The 17,343-nt window shown below is 38.1% G+C and overlaps 1 protein-coding gene across 1 annotated transcript; it reads right to left on the reverse strand.

Moving 5' to 3' along the window:
* Positions 1–176: 176 nt before the first annotated feature.
* On the reverse strand, positions 177–16,760 carry LOC134751006 (long-chain fatty acid transport protein 1). Its single transcript, XM_063686321.1, has 12 exons — positions 16,654–16,760; positions 13,676–13,930; positions 7,424–7,574; positions 5,825–6,062; positions 5,487–5,733; positions 4,645–4,846; positions 4,273–4,465; positions 3,831–3,909; positions 3,314–3,387; positions 2,817–3,012; positions 1,651–1,741; positions 177–1,350 (listed from the first exon to the last, which is right to left on the reverse strand). Exons 2-12 carry the CDS (start codon positions 13,888–13,890, stop codon positions 1,039–1,041), a joined length of 1,998 nt encoding a protein of 665 aa, XP_063542391.1. The 5' UTR covers positions 13,891–13,930; positions 16,654–16,760; the 3' UTR covers positions 177–1,038.
* Positions 16,761–17,343: the final 583 nt, after the last annotated feature.

The following is a 17,343-nucleotide window of genomic DNA, read 5'->3' on the forward strand; positions in this document are numbered from 1 at the left end:
CCCGGGCAACGGGAATGCACTTATTTTTTTAGGCACCGTGTCGATCTGTGAAAATTTTTAACAGTGGTCGTGAAGTACCCAATGAGCAATCGATGACCAAACTAATAAAATCATATCATATTAACATATCTGCTATTTGGACCTGACTCAAACTGCTAAAAAACAAGGCACTGGCGTCCTTTATATACATTTATTTATTTTCATAAATCTTGATCTATAACAATATTAGTTTCTTCATTTCACTTCTTAGATACAATATAATGGCTGATTTGTGTCATGACAGTAAGTAAATTTTGGTATAAATTATCACATTTTTATCACAAAATGTATTCACAAATTACATTGCTATAATTATTTGTCTAGTTGTAACAAGTGCTCCTCCTCAAGATAATTTGGGTCAAAAATCGAATTTAAACTATCGTGAGACATATTAACTTAACTAACTTAATATAAAAAAGTGAGTGAAATGAAACTGCTAAGTTAGTTAAGATAATTTGAGTCACTTATCAGTTGGTTCCTCGATTAAGCAATTTTTTCATACTACGTCGGGGGCAAGCAAGCATACGGCCCGCCTAATAGTAAGCAGTCTCCGTAACCTATGGACGCCTGTGATGTGTTACATGCGCGTTGCCGACCCTAACACTCCGCACCCTAAATAGATTGTGTCCCCCAGATTCGTTCCTCCAAATCTTCATTCGCTCACATTGCATTCACTGAACATAGCGTTAACTTCAAACCGGTTGCATCAAGCTTGAAAGTTTGTCAGATACCTATAGGATTACAGTTACCGTCGCTATACTTAAAGTAGATCAGTTCGTCGATTGTGTGTTGTGCAACCCGTCCTTAAGGATAACTCATACTAGAGCGGTCCGTCACGTGATGCTTTCTATAAAAAATAAAAAAACGAAATGTGAAGCGCTTCGGCACGCACCCGGGCCTTTCTAACGTGAATCATCCTTTGTTCTTATACTTCTTAAAACAATTTTAAAACTAAATAGGAGTGTGTGAGTTCAACAAGAACCCTCAACATGGCAAGAATCACAGTCTTATAACACCTTTAACTATGTCATCATACAGCTTCTTCGTCAACGGAACATATTCTCCGGTCTTCTGGTCTAGGAAATACATGGGGTCTTCATGAAGGCCCAATGTATAGGCTTGTTCTATTAAATCTTTCTTACGGAGCTTGAAGGTAGAAGTGAGGGGAGGCTCGGGCAGGACCCGGAGGAAAATAGGCCGGGCGTAGGCAGGAAGAGAAGACCGTAGACCTTTGGTGAGGTAAGGGATGTCCAGTTTCTTCTCCGGGTCTGCAATGGCCGCCATACCCGCTTTGCCTTCTACGTTTGGGATCTGAAATTTTGTAGTTGTAAACAGTTCTTTATGTCCATAAAAACTGACACTCCGATTAATATCCACCATATACGATGTATTAGCATCGAATAAAAATTTGGTAAGAAATATTGTCTCAAATATTTTGAGGCAGTGGTAGATGGATGTGTACAAGTATTTATTTTATTGCCTTTGCTAGTGTTCATGTGCAAATAAAAAATCTCAAAAAATTAAACCCTTCTCCGGTTTGGAAACTTTGGATCGGATATTCATTAGATTCCTTACATGGTTTAATATGACAAAGACAGTTTTGAAACTTACAGAAACTCCATAAACTATGGCATCCTTGAGTCCAACGAGCGTGCTTATGACTCCTTCCACTTCTGCCGTCGACACGTTTTCGCCTCGCCACCTTAAAGCAATAAAATAAATAAAATGGAAAAATGTTTCAAAAATTTACCAAGTCCCACGCTTAGTAAACTCAATAAGACTTGATGTGTTGTATGTACTTAATGTACTAGACGACGATATAAACCAACCAACAAAGATAGATATAACTCCGTAATAGATGGATACCTGCCCACCATGACATACGGTGCCGAGACATGGACGCTCACTAAGGAGGCTGTGCATAAAATCCGCGTAGCACAGAGAGCCATGGAGCGCGCCATGCTCGGTATCAAGCTTCAAGATCGAGTAAGGAATGTCGAGATCCGTCGACGCACCAAGGTGCAAGACGTTGGTTTCGCCATTACCAAACTAAAATGGAGTTGGGCGGGACATGATGGCAGGTGGACTAAAATGTTAACGGAATGGTGGCCGCTTTCGAATGAAAGAAGCCCCTGGCGTCCATCGGCTCGTTGGGTGGACGACATCCGGAAGGTTGCGGGTCACTTCTGGATGAGATTAGCTCAGGACCGGGACAAGTGGCGTACTGGAAGAGAGGCCTATGCTCAGCAGTGGGCAATAAAGGGCTGATATGATGATGATGATGATGATGATGAATAGATGGATACAGTCTAAGGAAAAAACGTGCCTCGAAAATCACGAAAATTTGATTCTCGATCAGAGGGCGCCACTAGTTTTGGCCTACACTCGTATAGAGGGCGTTGACTGTTTCGTTAGTTATTTATAATTTTAACGCATATCAGTGAAAGAACATGGTTCGAAATCATAAAAATAATTAATGCAAATAAAAAAAATCATTTATCCATATTTAAATACATTTTATCGTATTTTTATAAAAATTGATTTTTAGTTTTGAAGTGTGTCGACAGATGGCAGTGAATTTACTGGGGTTACAAAATTTACTATGACAGTACCGCTCTAGTATAAGTTACTCTATGCCAACCAATAATACATTATGCAATAAACCAGAACGTGAAAGATTGAGCTGCATTTGTGATCTCGTAGTTTTTGCTAGCAGCGTAGTCAAGTTTAGGTTTAATCTGTTAAGCCAATTTTAGTAAAACCAATTCTTAGCTTACCTGAATGTATCTCCAGTCCTATCTTTAAAGTAGAAGTACCCGAAGTGGTCCATAACGAGGATGTCTCCTGTGTTGAAGTAGCAGTCTCCTTCCTTCTTCACGTTACGGACCATCTTCTTGTCTGAAGCAGTCTTGTCGGCGTAGCCCGCAAATGTGAGGATGGCCTTTTTCGGGTCTATCTTGCCAAGTAGTAGACCTAAAATGCAGAGATTTTAGAAAACCTGCCAATAATTTGAAAAAAAAGAATAGTTCCCTAATAAAAATGAACTTGACAGACTAGAAAATGCACTGAACATCAATAAAAAGGGTTCATTTGGTATAGAATTTCAAGACAAAGTGTAGCCCTCTATCGTTGCTTTTCAGTGTGATTTATCCAAGAACTTAACTAGCTGGTCATTGGGACATGAGTTTATTTGATATTGTTTTTTTTTTTATTCTAGTATTATCAAATACATATTTTCCGTGTCTGGTTTATTTTATTTCTTTGTAATAATTACCAGGTTCATGAGGTCCACAGCTTATACATCTGCCATCACTGTTCCTTAGTATATCACCGGTAATTTCATCGCATCTGAAAAGTAATTGTTAAATAATGTTTTAAAACATTGAAATCTAGGTATCCCAGCAAACGTTACAAATAAAAATAACCAAGTTTTCTTAACCTTGAACTTGTCTTATCATGCAGTAGGGTTAGCATGTCAAATAAGGAAAGGTTTTATAAAGCTTTTTCTATGGTAGGAATATGGATAACGATGATAGGTATATAAAGAGAACCAATTAAGACAAATTCAAGAAAAAGCTGAACATTAAAAATATTTAGATCAGTACGGTTTTTACTCACTATTATTTTTAGTCGCTTTTGGCGACATGTTTCGGATTCTTTGGGAATCCTTCCTCAGGCACGAGTGTCCGCGGCGGTTGTACGTCGTGCGTCGTCGTACTGATCTAAATATTTTGAAATATGTCTCACGATAGTTTAAGTGCGAGCAGAACATTATTCAAAAAGTGACTTACTTGACTAGAGTTAGAGGATAAATTGATGATACAAGCCGGCTCAAGAAACCAATGGCTCCCACTTTCGAATCCAAGTTAACTGCAAAAAAAATATACATTGGGAACATCTGTATAATAAACTACAGTGTAAGCAAGTAACCAATGGTCGCAGGCCTTTAACCAATGTTGCCGATTTATATTTACGTGTAAAATTATCACTTGTCTAGCTACAAGTGATAATTTTACATTTTCTGATTTCCATGGTTGGCCCCGTATAACTCTTAGACGACCAGTCTGGCCTCTCCTATTCGGTAGTTATCCAGATATACAGCCTCAGTCCGTTGCCCATGATATAACCAATTACTACAAATACTCACTCAAATTGATGTTTCCTTAGGTGGCCTCATAAAATATGCGAACAATGTATTGACCCACGATGTAGCCAGTTTCAACAAATACTTACTCAAATTGCTATTCCCCTCCGTCGCCCCGTAGAACTCCATCACCCTCTCAACGCCGAAGCGCTCAACAAACTCCTGCCAGATCTGCGGCCTCAGTCCATTTCCCATGATCACGCGCACTCGATGCGCCCGGTCGCTGGGTGAGGGTGGAACCGCCAGCAGGTAGCGGCATATCTCACCAATGTATTGGGCTGCCTGGAATAGTGTAAGTAGATTTCAAGGAGGGTCGTAAAATTTTGAATTGATTGTGTTGAGCCGAAAAGACTGTGTACGCAGTGTTGACAATTAATTTATGTGTGAGTCATACTGGGAACAGAGATGAGTATAAAATTTGAAGAGATGGCAATGGTTAAAGGCAAGAGAAGATGACTCACAGTGCATCCGTGTTTCGCGACATCTTTCCAATAGTTCGAAGCGGAGAACTTCTTCCTAAGCACCACTGTGCTGCCCAGCACTAGCGCCTGCCCTCCACCAAGGACGCCACCCGCCGTGTGGTGCAGTGGAAGAGGGTCGTATATGATGTCGGATGATGATAGCCGTGCTGATGTGTGGACTCCTAGTGGGATTAGGAGATACCTGGAAGGTTTATATAGGCCATTTTCATTTTATTTATTGATTTAAAGATGTGTTTTTTTATCTTGAATTTTCTATGATATCACTTAGTCAGAATCAAGAGCTCTTTCGATCCTAATAGGCTCACATATTAGTCTAGTGATGTGCAAATTAGTCAATAGGATAATTTGTAAATAAATTTATACGAGTATAGTACAAGCAACTTATGGGAGGGGGAGGAGCTCTCTTAGCGCTTTCACGGTTGGATCCTAACCTAAAGGAGCTTAGGGTCCGTTTTTGGTTACATAATTCCATATTTAGCCGGCACTGGATTTTACGAAAATGACTGCATTTTGATCTTCCAACCCAAAAGGGAAACTAGGCGTTATTGGAATTCCCCATGTCGCAATATGTTTTTCTTAACCAGACAGCAACCGGTCATAGTCAAGTGATTCGGCTAAAACGGGATAGGTGCAGCATCAGCAGCCTAGTGGTCCCACTCGTATAAAGTATAATTTTAAGCATGTCCCGGGAGCAGGCCACGCCTGACTCAGTAAACGGCTCTGCACTCATCAAATTCAATTCTGACTTGAGAGGGGCAATATCTTGTATAATTATATCTTGGTTTTGCATTGTATTGTAGCCAGGGTAGATAAAACCTCACCTGATATTAGTGATGACTGCAGCCTTAGGGAACCCAGTGGTCCCACTGGTATAAATATACATAAGCGTGTCCCGCGGACTGGCAGTGCCCGCCTCATTAAAAGATGCTGCACTCATCTCCGTCAGCTCCGACGCGAGAGGAGCGGCATCTTGTAGAACTATAGTTGGTTTTTCCAGTTCTAAAAGGTCAGAGGAGTTGAACTGGAAAAGGGGTATGTCGTGGATTTCGCTCCGGATTTCTTTGACGGCTGGAAATAGAGAAACGCTCTCTTGAGTTCTTTACGAGTCCTAGCAAAGCAAAGACGTACTTATGATATTATGAAAGCATAACCTACTCACCATCCGCCAACTCATCGCCAAACACCAGCGCCTTACACCCAGCGATTTTCAAACAATGCGTCAACTGAGCGCCTCTTAGGTTCGTATTAACAAGTGCCGTGGTCACACGGAGCTTGGCTAGACCTAGCCAGATGAAAACGTATTCCGGCTGGGTCTCCATGAACAGCGCGATCACCTCGCCGCTCTTGAAGCCCTGGCGTTTGAAGTACCAGGCGATGCGGTTGCTGAATTCTTCTCCCTGTAATTAGTAGTAGAGAGTAACCTTGATGGAAACAGTCTAGATAGTAGTGTTGTGTGTCATGGTCAGAAGTTTTTAAGACTTGATGCTTGAGGCTAAAGGAATCCGCTGATTAAGAAAGCTAACATCTACACTATCAAGGTGTGGAGTGAAGATGGCATTCCCTCTTAAAGATCCTAGAAGATTCTGATTTAAACTTTCACGAATTTTACTCATTATTATACTCATTATTATTATTTTACTCATTATTACGTCGGAGGTAAATTTAAAACTTATTCTACGCGATTAAGTCCCGTCGTTGTAAATAATAATCCTAGAAGATTGTGTTTGAAATTTAATGGGATTACTTTTAGCTTTGATGTACCTAAACGAAATCTTGGTCAGATATTCGACCCTCACTGTATGAGCATAGCAGAACATAAAGTCATACATTTATGATCAATGATGAAGATATTTATACAATGTGGCAATTAAGGGCATATCCGGTATTGTGTTGTGATTAGGAAAAAGTAGCAGAAACATTTTGTTTACGCAAAAACTTGGCCTTTGTATGGAGTGTTGGCCGATTTGGACAACCTGCCCCATAGAAAAAAAGATTTTTTTTTTATAATTCTAATTTTTTTTTCTGCTGTTTCCTAATCTGAACACGATACCGAATATGGCCTTAAACGGGTCACCACTATTTTTGATGCACCTTGTATGACGATCAGTCTGTGATCAGTCCCATGCAAACAATACCTTAACCTGCTAACCTGCTGGTTAACCTTAGGTATAATTTGAATTCGGCAGCCGCATTAGGTGAACGACCATTAGAATTACGCTCAAAGGTGGTGGTCATACATAATGAAGTAGGTATTTCTTACCAGACGCCTAGACAACAATTTGCATAACCATGACACCACAATTGTGTTTTACATATTGATATACCGCATATTGAAATGACGATAACTAGAAGATGATGTACCTAGTTATTTTTTGCCATGTCGCTGCAGTATCGTGTACGTTTATTTTAAAATTTACTAAATAGGCATCATGCTTTATCTGTTGCATGTTTAACATGGTGATCCATATTAGATGACATTTATAATAGTATTTTTCACATAACTTGGGTACGGTGACAGCTGTCATCTCAATACAATAATTACGTGTCAAATTTATAAAATTTTGTCGGGTGCCGGCTGAGCCATCTCCGCCCAACTTAACACCACCCTAATGCATGTCTCTTCTTCCAGATGTGTGTCTTAAATAATGTCAAACCTGCCGGAATCTCAGATGACGGTTACCCATGACGAATGCCATCTTGTCAGGCACCCGTCAAGCCACCTCTGCTTATCACGTCACCACCTTAAATAGTGTCTAACCTGCCGGAATGTCAGATGACGGTCACCCATGACAAATGCCTTCTTATCAGGCTCCCGTCGAGCCACCTCAGCCCATCGCTTCACCACCGTCATGCCTCTCTTCTCCCACATCCATATCTTGAACATGGTGATCAGGAGCACTCGGAGGCCTCTGGAAGTAGAACATTTTCTTAAACATTATTGTTGAATCTTAGACTGATATTTGGAGATCCATAAGATCGTGCATATATTTTTTCACTTCTCATGTTCGTAAAGTTATCGGCATAAAGTTGCTTTTTATGCTCTAGTGCAAAAAGTTAAATCATCTATTACGACCCTTATTGACTGAGCAATTAAGTCCAAAACCTGCCATTCAAACCGCCACTGCTACAGCAGGGCTTAGCTGGCGGTCGGCGTGCTCCCCTCCTTACGCGGCTCATTTCTTTAGTCTTGAATAAATACGGTAAATTTATCTTAAATATTCAGTATTTTTACATATTTTCTTTGCACTTGAAGTGAAAAGCAGATTAGGTATATAACTCGGGCATAAATGCCCATTTTATCCTCGACCTATATCGATCAGCCCTCGTTTACGCTCGGACCGATAAATTACCTCGGATAAAATGGGTTACTTTATGTCTTTGTGATATAATCTACACTTGTGCACTTCGTCGTATAATATACTAGCTTTTGCCCGCGACTTCGTCTGCGTGGACTTAGTAACCGCAGCTAGAGTAAGAATAGCGCCTGGAGAAAATCTCATAGCAATCTAAATTTGAGCATATTATGCACACAAATTAGCAGGCAGTTCGTTAATTATCTCAATTCCAACCCGCTTTTTACTTTCTTAAGGGATGATTTTCGGGATAAAAACTATCCTATGTCCTTCTCAGGGACTCAACCTATCTCTATGCCAAATTTCATCTAAATCAGTTCAGCGGTTTAAGCGTGAAGAGGGAACACACAGACAGACTTTCGCATTTATAATATTAGTATGGATAATTGCAGGTGACTAGACATACGTCTCTCAAGTATGCTGCTGCGGAAAAAACCTACTACAGAATTTATAAGTGAGGGAATTACAATATCTAAATTTAAGGAAATATATCTAAACCTCTACGTTTATTCTGTCCCACCACCGCAGCGGTTTTAACTATAAAAAAAACTCGTTCAATTGTTTACCGTGTTCTTACACAAAAAAATCCAAAGTCAAACTGGTTTTTAACACACTTTTTTATCTTCACTGCATGTATTATACCTAAAGGTATTATAAACGCGAAATTAAATCTGTCTGTCTGCTAACATAGAGAGATTTACAAGTAAAGTAACAGTTAACCCACATCTCCAAGAACACACATCAGTTTTCTTACTAAAACGCGAGTTTTTTCGTAGTCAACATCGAGATCTATCAAGTAGTTTACAATAGATGTTAGATATATTCAGCTAAGATAGAGCAATTTTCAGCTAATATTATAACCGGATTAACCGGAACTCTATTTTCAACTCCTTCTGCTAGTAATATTAGTTGTAAATTGTTTAAATCAGTGCTTTTTTCATGGTACTGATAATTCCACTACTTGACGTTAGATGTCGACTACGAAATAACTCGCGTTTTGATCACAAAACCTATGTCGAAAATTTAAAGGGCCATATGTACTGTAAAAAGGTTTTACGTTACGTGTTCGAATAGGTAATTCGCAACTCGTGTCAATTTAAAACCGTTTTAATTTATCGCCACTCGTTGCGAATTTCCTATTTTTCGCACTTGTAATGTAGCTACTAAGTATCTTATCAATCATCATTATCATCATTCCGCGCATACGCAGTCGGCAATAAGAGTGTATCAAAAACTAGTTTTTGACGTAACTTGTTTAATATAAGCTGGTAATTCAATTCACGGCTGTCATGCGTAGTAGTGAAGTAATATAGGTTGGCATACGAAATAATGAATGTTCGGCTGAGAGACACACTCGTAAAACCTTAAAGGCTGGCGTCCACTAGACTCGCCGAGGCGAATCGAATCGAATCGCAATAATTCGCCTTCTATACATTTACTATGAATGGTAAATTAGATTCGACGCGCCGCGGCTCTTCGTCAATAGACGCAGTTTTATAGTAAATGTATAGAAGGCGAATTATTGCGATTCGCCTCGGCGAGCCTAGTGGACGCCAGCCTTAACTGTCAGTAGTAGAGTGTATTGTTGACACGCTTGCAGAAGTTGCAGATTCTCCTAATTGAATATTACTTATCGCTTCTTTGGCTACTGAAAGTAGGGACTCGTAACTGGCGGCAAATTAAAAAAAAAACGCCCGTAACAGTCATTGAAAAACGAGTTTGGATTTGGAATTCACTTCCTCTATTTCATTTCCTTCTAACCTTTCTCATATTCGAACTTAAAAAAGCTTTTTCTGAGCTACGTTCCTGCTGAATTTTAAATATTCGGTAAAAAAACCTAAGATACAACAAAACAAACATGGAACACACTAACATGAAAAGTATACAACTTGACCCCAAGACCTACTTTCAATTTTTTTTTAACTGCATTGATAAACAAAATAAATAAATATATAGAACATTCTTACACAAATTCAATAAGGATTGTGTAATGGGTGAGTTAGACAACGATATTAATATTAAACAAATACTTAAATACATAGAAAACAATCATGACTCAGGAACTCTGTGCTCATAACACAAATAAATGCCCATACCGGGATTCGAACCAAGGACCATCGGCTTCATAGGCAAGGTCACTATCAACTAGGCCAGACCGGTCGTCAAACATTTAAAGTGTCGGCGGCCGATCGTAAGATCAGGCAGATCGTGAAATTCCTAGGCATATCGTGAAACGTGAAAATCTTTATCTTGTTCCCTGAGTCGACGGAGCCCCGCTAAACAGGGCTCCTATTTCTGGACAGTTTGGCCTTCGTAAAAGTATACGTGTTAATACCGACGAAACAACATCCGCTCGGTACCTGCATGAGCTATCATCCAATCACTCCTAGTACCAGCGTACCAGGCAATAAGGAGAGGCCAAGGTCCAGAAATTTGTATCGTACGAGTCGCGTCGTGTGACACCTTGCCGTGTCAAACGATGTGATGTAATCATAACGACTTCCTGCATGTGTTTTTAAGTGTTCTGTTCAGTTCTGTTCCTGTAGCTGTTGAAAATATTTTGACGTTACCATGGTAACGTGGTCCAAGCAAAGTACTTAAGTATCTGTGTGTGACGGTACGAATGGCAAACAAATCGAATTCCTTGACTGGACAGTAGCTGCAGACACACTTGACACCTCCATACAAAGTTTGTATACAGGAGTAATCAAGTATCTTTGCAGCTGACTGTACTTAATTGACCCTGTGTTGATTGAGTAAATTGCAAATGTCGCTGATTACTTTAATTAGAACCGACACGGAATAGGTCGGCTTCGTGTGAACGTCGTATGTCTATTATTACATACATATTATTTATTACTTTCGATAATTCAATGATTCGATTTTCATTCAATAAATGGATCTAATGTTTTGAAGAAGAGATGCTTTCCACATAGAGATAGCAAAAAGCGGGTCATTGTACGAAAATCTACGTGGAAAGCGTTTCTTCTTTAGTCATTGTTAATATTAATGTATAAAATGTAGATGCAAAAACAATGGGGGTCTAATCAACTACGTCCAACAACCTTCTGAGATTACTTTCTTATTTCATATTTTTCAATGCATGTTACGAACACAACTTTTTATTTACCTATATAAAATATTCCTAGCAGTAGCTAAACGCTGCGCAGCCGTCGGGCTCGGTTAGTATGCGGAGGCTTTTTTAAAGCACCAATAGGAGCGCTCCACATAATTTGTATCGCGGCCAATTAGAGGCACCTAAATTTAAACCACCTTTTTACTATTCAATTTCGCTAAATCACTCTCTCATCAGCCTCCATACCTTAACCACCACTTCTACACTTTTTAACCGTTTCGGGCAACTGTACCTTTCTAACCAGTATTGAAGATTATATCAGGTCACTTCAAATCGAGTCTGTTTATTCGAGTCGTCGAGACCTGCACGGCGGCTACAATGTACACCCAGCTGCAAAATTGCATGGTCACTTTATGAACTATCTATGTAAGTATACAAATATGTGTCCAAACATGGGTAATACAATATCCTTCATCTCCCCAGTCGGTTACAAATTTGAGGAACAATACCAAGAGATCATAACACCCTAAGTAACCGTGGTGTGATCGCACCGGATGAACCAATTTCAATTCAGCAATTGATGCGGGCGCTAGGCCACTCATGTGGAAGCGATGGGGATTTGTGGAATTTTGTAAATCTCCTATCTAGTATGCTATCAGATATTAATAGACCAGTGGGCCTAGATGACAATCGCTTACGCTCCGTAGCGACGCTGTTGCACTAATATGGAAGAGTGATAGAGAGACACAAAGCGATTCGTTGTCTTAGCGTAAGCGATTGTTACTTTGACTAGGCCGGCAGAGCGTAGTGTTTTGATTCAATAATCTGTATAACACTTAAGACCAATATATATCTACTGTTTTCAATATAGTCTCTCAAAGTGTAATTCAAATTTTTAATATTAATTGAATTAATTGTATAGGACAGCTTAGACATTTAAACTAAAACTCAATCAAATAACTATGGCTGTTGAGATCAATATAATTTGCGCTCAGTCAATACTCTCTTATCGCAATAGGGAATATTACGCGAAACTCTGCGTAGGTGGCGCCACTACCACAATCTGAGGGTCTATCGCGAAACAAGATATCGAAATTACGTTATATAACATCTCTGTCACTCTTGCATATTCGAACGATAAAGAGGCAGATAGCGAAATTTCGGATTCGCGTTTCCCGGTAGGTCCTCTGTAAACAAACCGCCTTGATGCATCAATGTCATTATTTTATTATCTGAATACTTGTCAAAAACCTGTTAAAGGTACAGTATGTATAAGTTACTCTATGGTTTACTAAAAACGCTAGTGCTGCACCCTGGTAGTAGAACATTGCAGTAATATCCCCTATTAATTTCATATAAATAAAAAATAAATATCATATCATATATAGGCTCTTACGAGGTTAACGGATGGTAAAATTAATCCCAATGATATTAATTAATACGATTTTTCAAAACAAGCGTTTTAATAACACGATTGAAAACCTCGATTAGGGTAAGCGTTTTAGATGACTAGTTTCAAGATTCATTCATGGGTGTTATATTATGTTTCCTTGACATGTTTTGCACTCCAAACAACATGACGTGACAAATTTGAAAGTTATATCATTAGGTAGTTACTTGTGTTTTAATGATCAATTATTTATCCCGAAACTAGCCGACGTAAGCGCCACTTTTCAAAGCAAAATTGGCTAAAAACAAAAATAATGAACAGGCTAAGGACGCATATATAAAAACACAGGATTATATTAATCCCAAAAGACACCCAATGTGAAGCAATGGGTTCTCTCATTATCATAGGAGCTAGATCGAAACAATTTATAGAAAACTAACTAGCTTTTGCCCGCGACTTCGTCTGCGTGGAATGTTGATGATGTTGATGATTGATGAAAACTATTCTATGACCTTCCCCGGGCCTCTATTTATTTCCATACCAAAATTCATCTATGTACAGACAGACAGACAGACAGATACATTCACATTTATACCTATTACCTATACCTATTTATTTTCAAGGGAAAAATGTAGTCATTCATAATTGTGAATTTCTCGTTATCCATTCAATGCTACTTGACACCAGGAATGCATAAAGCAAGAATGGTGGACTTTGCTCTGTTGAAAAGCAAAATGAATGAATGGCGCTCCGTGATACTGGAGTAGGCACATTGAAGTAGGTGCGCGACCTATGCTCCCTTTGTAGCGAATTAATACGTTGTGCTGGTATAGAGGTAATGACAAAATTGTATTGGATTTAATCACTACTTTTATTGGGGTGTTTCTATTTTGGTACCTACATGAGTATACCAACTGAGGCCTGTAGCAAATATGTTTCGGCTCTCACTCTCGGTCAAACAGGGGCTCATTTTGGGCCAGGGGCCTGTTTTTCTATTCTAATGCAAATTTTGTAGCGTATTTTAATATAACATAAACTAGTAGTTAGCCTTAGACTGTAAACTCGCGATTTGCAAAAAAAAGACTCATTTGTTGTCTATTATGATGAAAAAGCTACTATCAAAATGACTTTGATTTACTTTGGTCTTTAAGAACCGCTATAACTTATATAAAATCAGAAAATAAAACTTACAACATGTCTCTATAGAACGTCTTCTTCCAAATGTACACCCACTGGTATCTATTCCCAGTCATCAGATACGCGGATACCAGAGCCACAGACGTCATCAGGAGGCTCGATCCTCTGACCAGCCATCCTAGTAGCAACCCAGCAGCTCCTATTGAAGTGAGGATGGTGGTCTTCTTACGTTCCGCTTCTTCGAAACGGACTACTGTCTTTTCTGTCATGGTGAGGGGTTATGTGTGGTGCATAGTAGAGTTAGTAGACCTGAAACAGACGGGTTTTTAATTGCAGGATGAACTACACTTGAAAGACCTGACACAGCGCTGGTTCAAGATCAGTGGATAAATTGGGGCCTACCTTTGAGTACTACTGGGGCAGGATTCAAACAATTATACCTCTGCTAATGATCAAGAAAATTATAAATACTACAGTTTTGGAGAAATCATCGACGTTTGGCTCCATACATTTTAAATTTAATTTAATCTTTATTGCACAAGAAAAAAACTCAATCGTACAAAAGGCGGACTTAATGCTATACCTAAGGCATTCACCAGGCAACCATGGCGAAAGGCAGATAAGTTGTAGGCGGTGCAACATTATGTTGTAAATTGATGACAAACAGAAGATTTTCAATCAAATCTGGTTAATATGTAGTGTATTCTGGTCTATTTACTGGTCATTATTTTATGTTAATTTGTATGTCATGTTCTTTTTTATATTGGTGAGCAATAAAGGATATTTGTTTTGTATTGTATTGTGTTATCGGTACTGAAAGCGAGAACAGTGTTTAATCGGTATCCGTCCACTACTTGCTGGTTATCTACACAAGTAAGTAATGAGTGGGTAAATAATATATGAGGTTCGTAGCGACTTTCATATTGATTGCCATTGTGACAAGGTTCGTAATGGTACTTAAATTCCTTGATTTTCCATACTATACAGTATACTTGAGTATGTAGGTAAGTGCAAATATTGTAAAGCCACTGAAATTGAAATCTAGACGGCCGTTGATACTTTATCTTGCCCACCACATATTGGGTGTCGTTCAAGCTGTTTTGAACGCTATGGCTTTTGGTAAAATACTTATTTGCAATGCGTTTTATTTCCGTGTAACAACGCAAAAGTTAAAATGTACTAAGAGAAATCACGATAATTATAACTAGGCTCAGTAAGGATAAATACATTACGATAATCAAACTAACAAATAGGATACAGTAAATCAGGCCTTATTACGAATCTTTAGGATATATAGGAAGTTCAAGGCGAGAACACATTTATATTACAGGCTAACCTTATGTCAAAACTACTTATTTGCGAAACTTCTCATATCGTACGTGAATCGAAATTTTCTATTTCCAAAAAGAAAGTTTCCTTTGTTTCCCATGAAAATCTGAAATTTTTAGAACTTTTTGAACTTTTTGGAAAGTTTCCGCAACTTTCACATCTAAAGTCATAAAGCAGTTTGGGGGAAAACCGGGATATATATGTATCAGTCGTTAACATTTATTGCATTGTCCAAAGAAGTGGCCTTTTTCTAAAATCAGTAGATACTAAAATGGGGTTGGCCGGTCGAAGTGTTTAGCAGATGGCGCCAGCATCGCTTGCCCTGTCAATCCCTAAAATTGTGTCGATTTTTTTTAATGCCCTGGATGCCAGACCTTTAAGCTAATTCTCATAGAAAAAGAGGCAAATGGTGGCGCCATCTGCAAACCTTTGATAGTTGCCAACCCCATTAGCCATAAATCCACATCCAAGTAGGATGTGGTCCATACGTCCTGGCCATTGTAGTGTTGTTTTATCATTACGCAGATAAAGGGAAGGTTAAGGCCATATTTTATCAGACAAAGGCATGTGTGTATGTTCATTGCCCGCAGAAAAGGCATATTCATGAATTAACAGAGTTTGTGTTTCATTCATAAATTAGATGTTGTTTAGATTAGATTAGATTAGATTTATTTAAAAATTACACTATAAATTTGCATCAATCTCAAAATTATGCTTATCTTCTTATCATGATCGTCTAACATTACATACTAAAAAATACAAAATAAATTAAAAGAATTTTCTCTCCCAATAAGGATCGTCATATAAGTATGTATAAACAAAAACATGTCAAAAATTGATGTCAATCTTTAAAAAGCAATTTTGAATAGGTTAAACTATTTTTTATCTTCGACTGTACTAGTCTTTAGACAGTCATCTACTATATGTATATTAAGATGATTCTAACAAGCCAAAACTCATCAAAAAGTTGCAGTTCCGTCGCCGTCACCCTTTCGATACAGAATATTTCATTTTATTATGCCAAAAAGCCTGCTGCCTGTGAAGCCGATGGTCCTGGGTTCGAATCCCGGTAAGGGCATTTATTTGTGTGATAAGCACAGATATTTGTTCCTGAGTCATGGATGTTTTCTATGTATTTAAGTATTTGTATAAGTATTATATATATCGTTGTCTGAGTACCCACAACACAAGCCTTCTTGGGCTTACCGTGGGACTTAGTCAATTTGTGTAAGAATGTCCCTATAATATTTATTTATTTATTTATTATTTATTTATTTATTATTTATTTATTATTTATTTATTATTTATTTATTATTTATTTATTATTTATTTAATCTTTATTGCACAAAACATTCTCTACCAGTCAACCTTTCGGTAAAACAGAAAAGTAGGCGGTGCAAAATCATGATGTTATACATAATACGATAAGGTACTTAACTTTTAAAGACACAATACATGCAACCATATATAATAAAAAAATAATCATAAAACCTATACCAATTATTTGTGCAAAACAACTCAAAACCAGCTTTTTTACTCCTAAAACTCAACCAGAAGAGTATAAATTAAGTTGGCATTTGCAAACAACTGCACCAACGTTCAATAAACTACTTAACCTCACATCAACAAACCAATAACTTAAGCAAAACAACACACTGGCCGGAAATAACAAGAGAAAACTACAGAAACAAATGAAAACCCACCTTATAAAGTATCACTATGTTAAAAATACAGAAAATATGCGATAAATGTTTAAAAAAACCAGTAGCGTGCGCGCGCGACGATGGTTGAGACTACACTGCATTGTGCTTAATAGTTAGCAGTTATGACACAAATAAATTGTGACGTTTTCAAGTAAACGGTACCACATTGTCGCTTACAATGAGGACGGATTTGCTTGTATCTTCATACGAATAAAGAGCGTCCTTATGGTAAGCGACAATGTGGTACGTTTTGCTTGAAAACGACACCAATAGTTCGAGTTAATGGTGTTATTGAAAGTTATAAATAACGTTTCAAACGGTTGAGTGAACCGATAAATGACTATAATTGGATTGTTTACAATTCAGACTCCACAGTATGTTTCAAGGCCTTTATCAACATATTCTGTTGTCCTAAATATAAATCGAATATTGGCCTTATACTTTTTAATTTACACATGCTATGTAAGTGCATGATTATATACCACGAGAACATATTATAAATATTATAATGAATAGACAACAAATACATCTAATACCGTAAAACGGGGTGGCTTTCAGATGCAGGGGCGCCTTAGAAATTTTAGTTTTTAAATAATGAATAATGGTAATTTTATGGTAAACTATTAAAGTAACCCCAAATTTTCCTACAGCCACCCCGTTTTACTGTACTTTACTATCCACAATATGAAA

Source organism: Cydia strobilella, chromosome 21, assembly GCF_947568885.1.
Source record: "Cydia strobilella chromosome 21, ilCydStro3.1, whole genome shotgun sequence".
Lineage (NCBI taxonomy): Eukaryota > Metazoa > Arthropoda > Insecta > Lepidoptera > Tortricidae > Cydia > Cydia strobilella.

What these genes read in the sequence shown, in the direction of transcription:
- LOC134751006 (XM_063686321.1), bottom strand. Translation starts at nt 13,890, where the DNA reads ATGACAGAAAAGACAGTAGTCCGTTTCGAAGAAGCGGAACGTAAGAAG. An exon ending in CTGTGGACCTCATGAACCTG is followed by an intron (nt 3,013 to 3,313) that starts GTAATTATTACA and finishes TCTGCATTTTAG; the next exon opens with GTCTACTACTTGGCAAGATA. An exon ending in CCATAGTTTATGGAGTTTCT is followed by an intron (nt 1,351 to 1,650) that starts GTAAGTTTCAAA and finishes ACAAAATTTCAG; the next exon opens with ATCCCAAACGTAGAAGGCAA.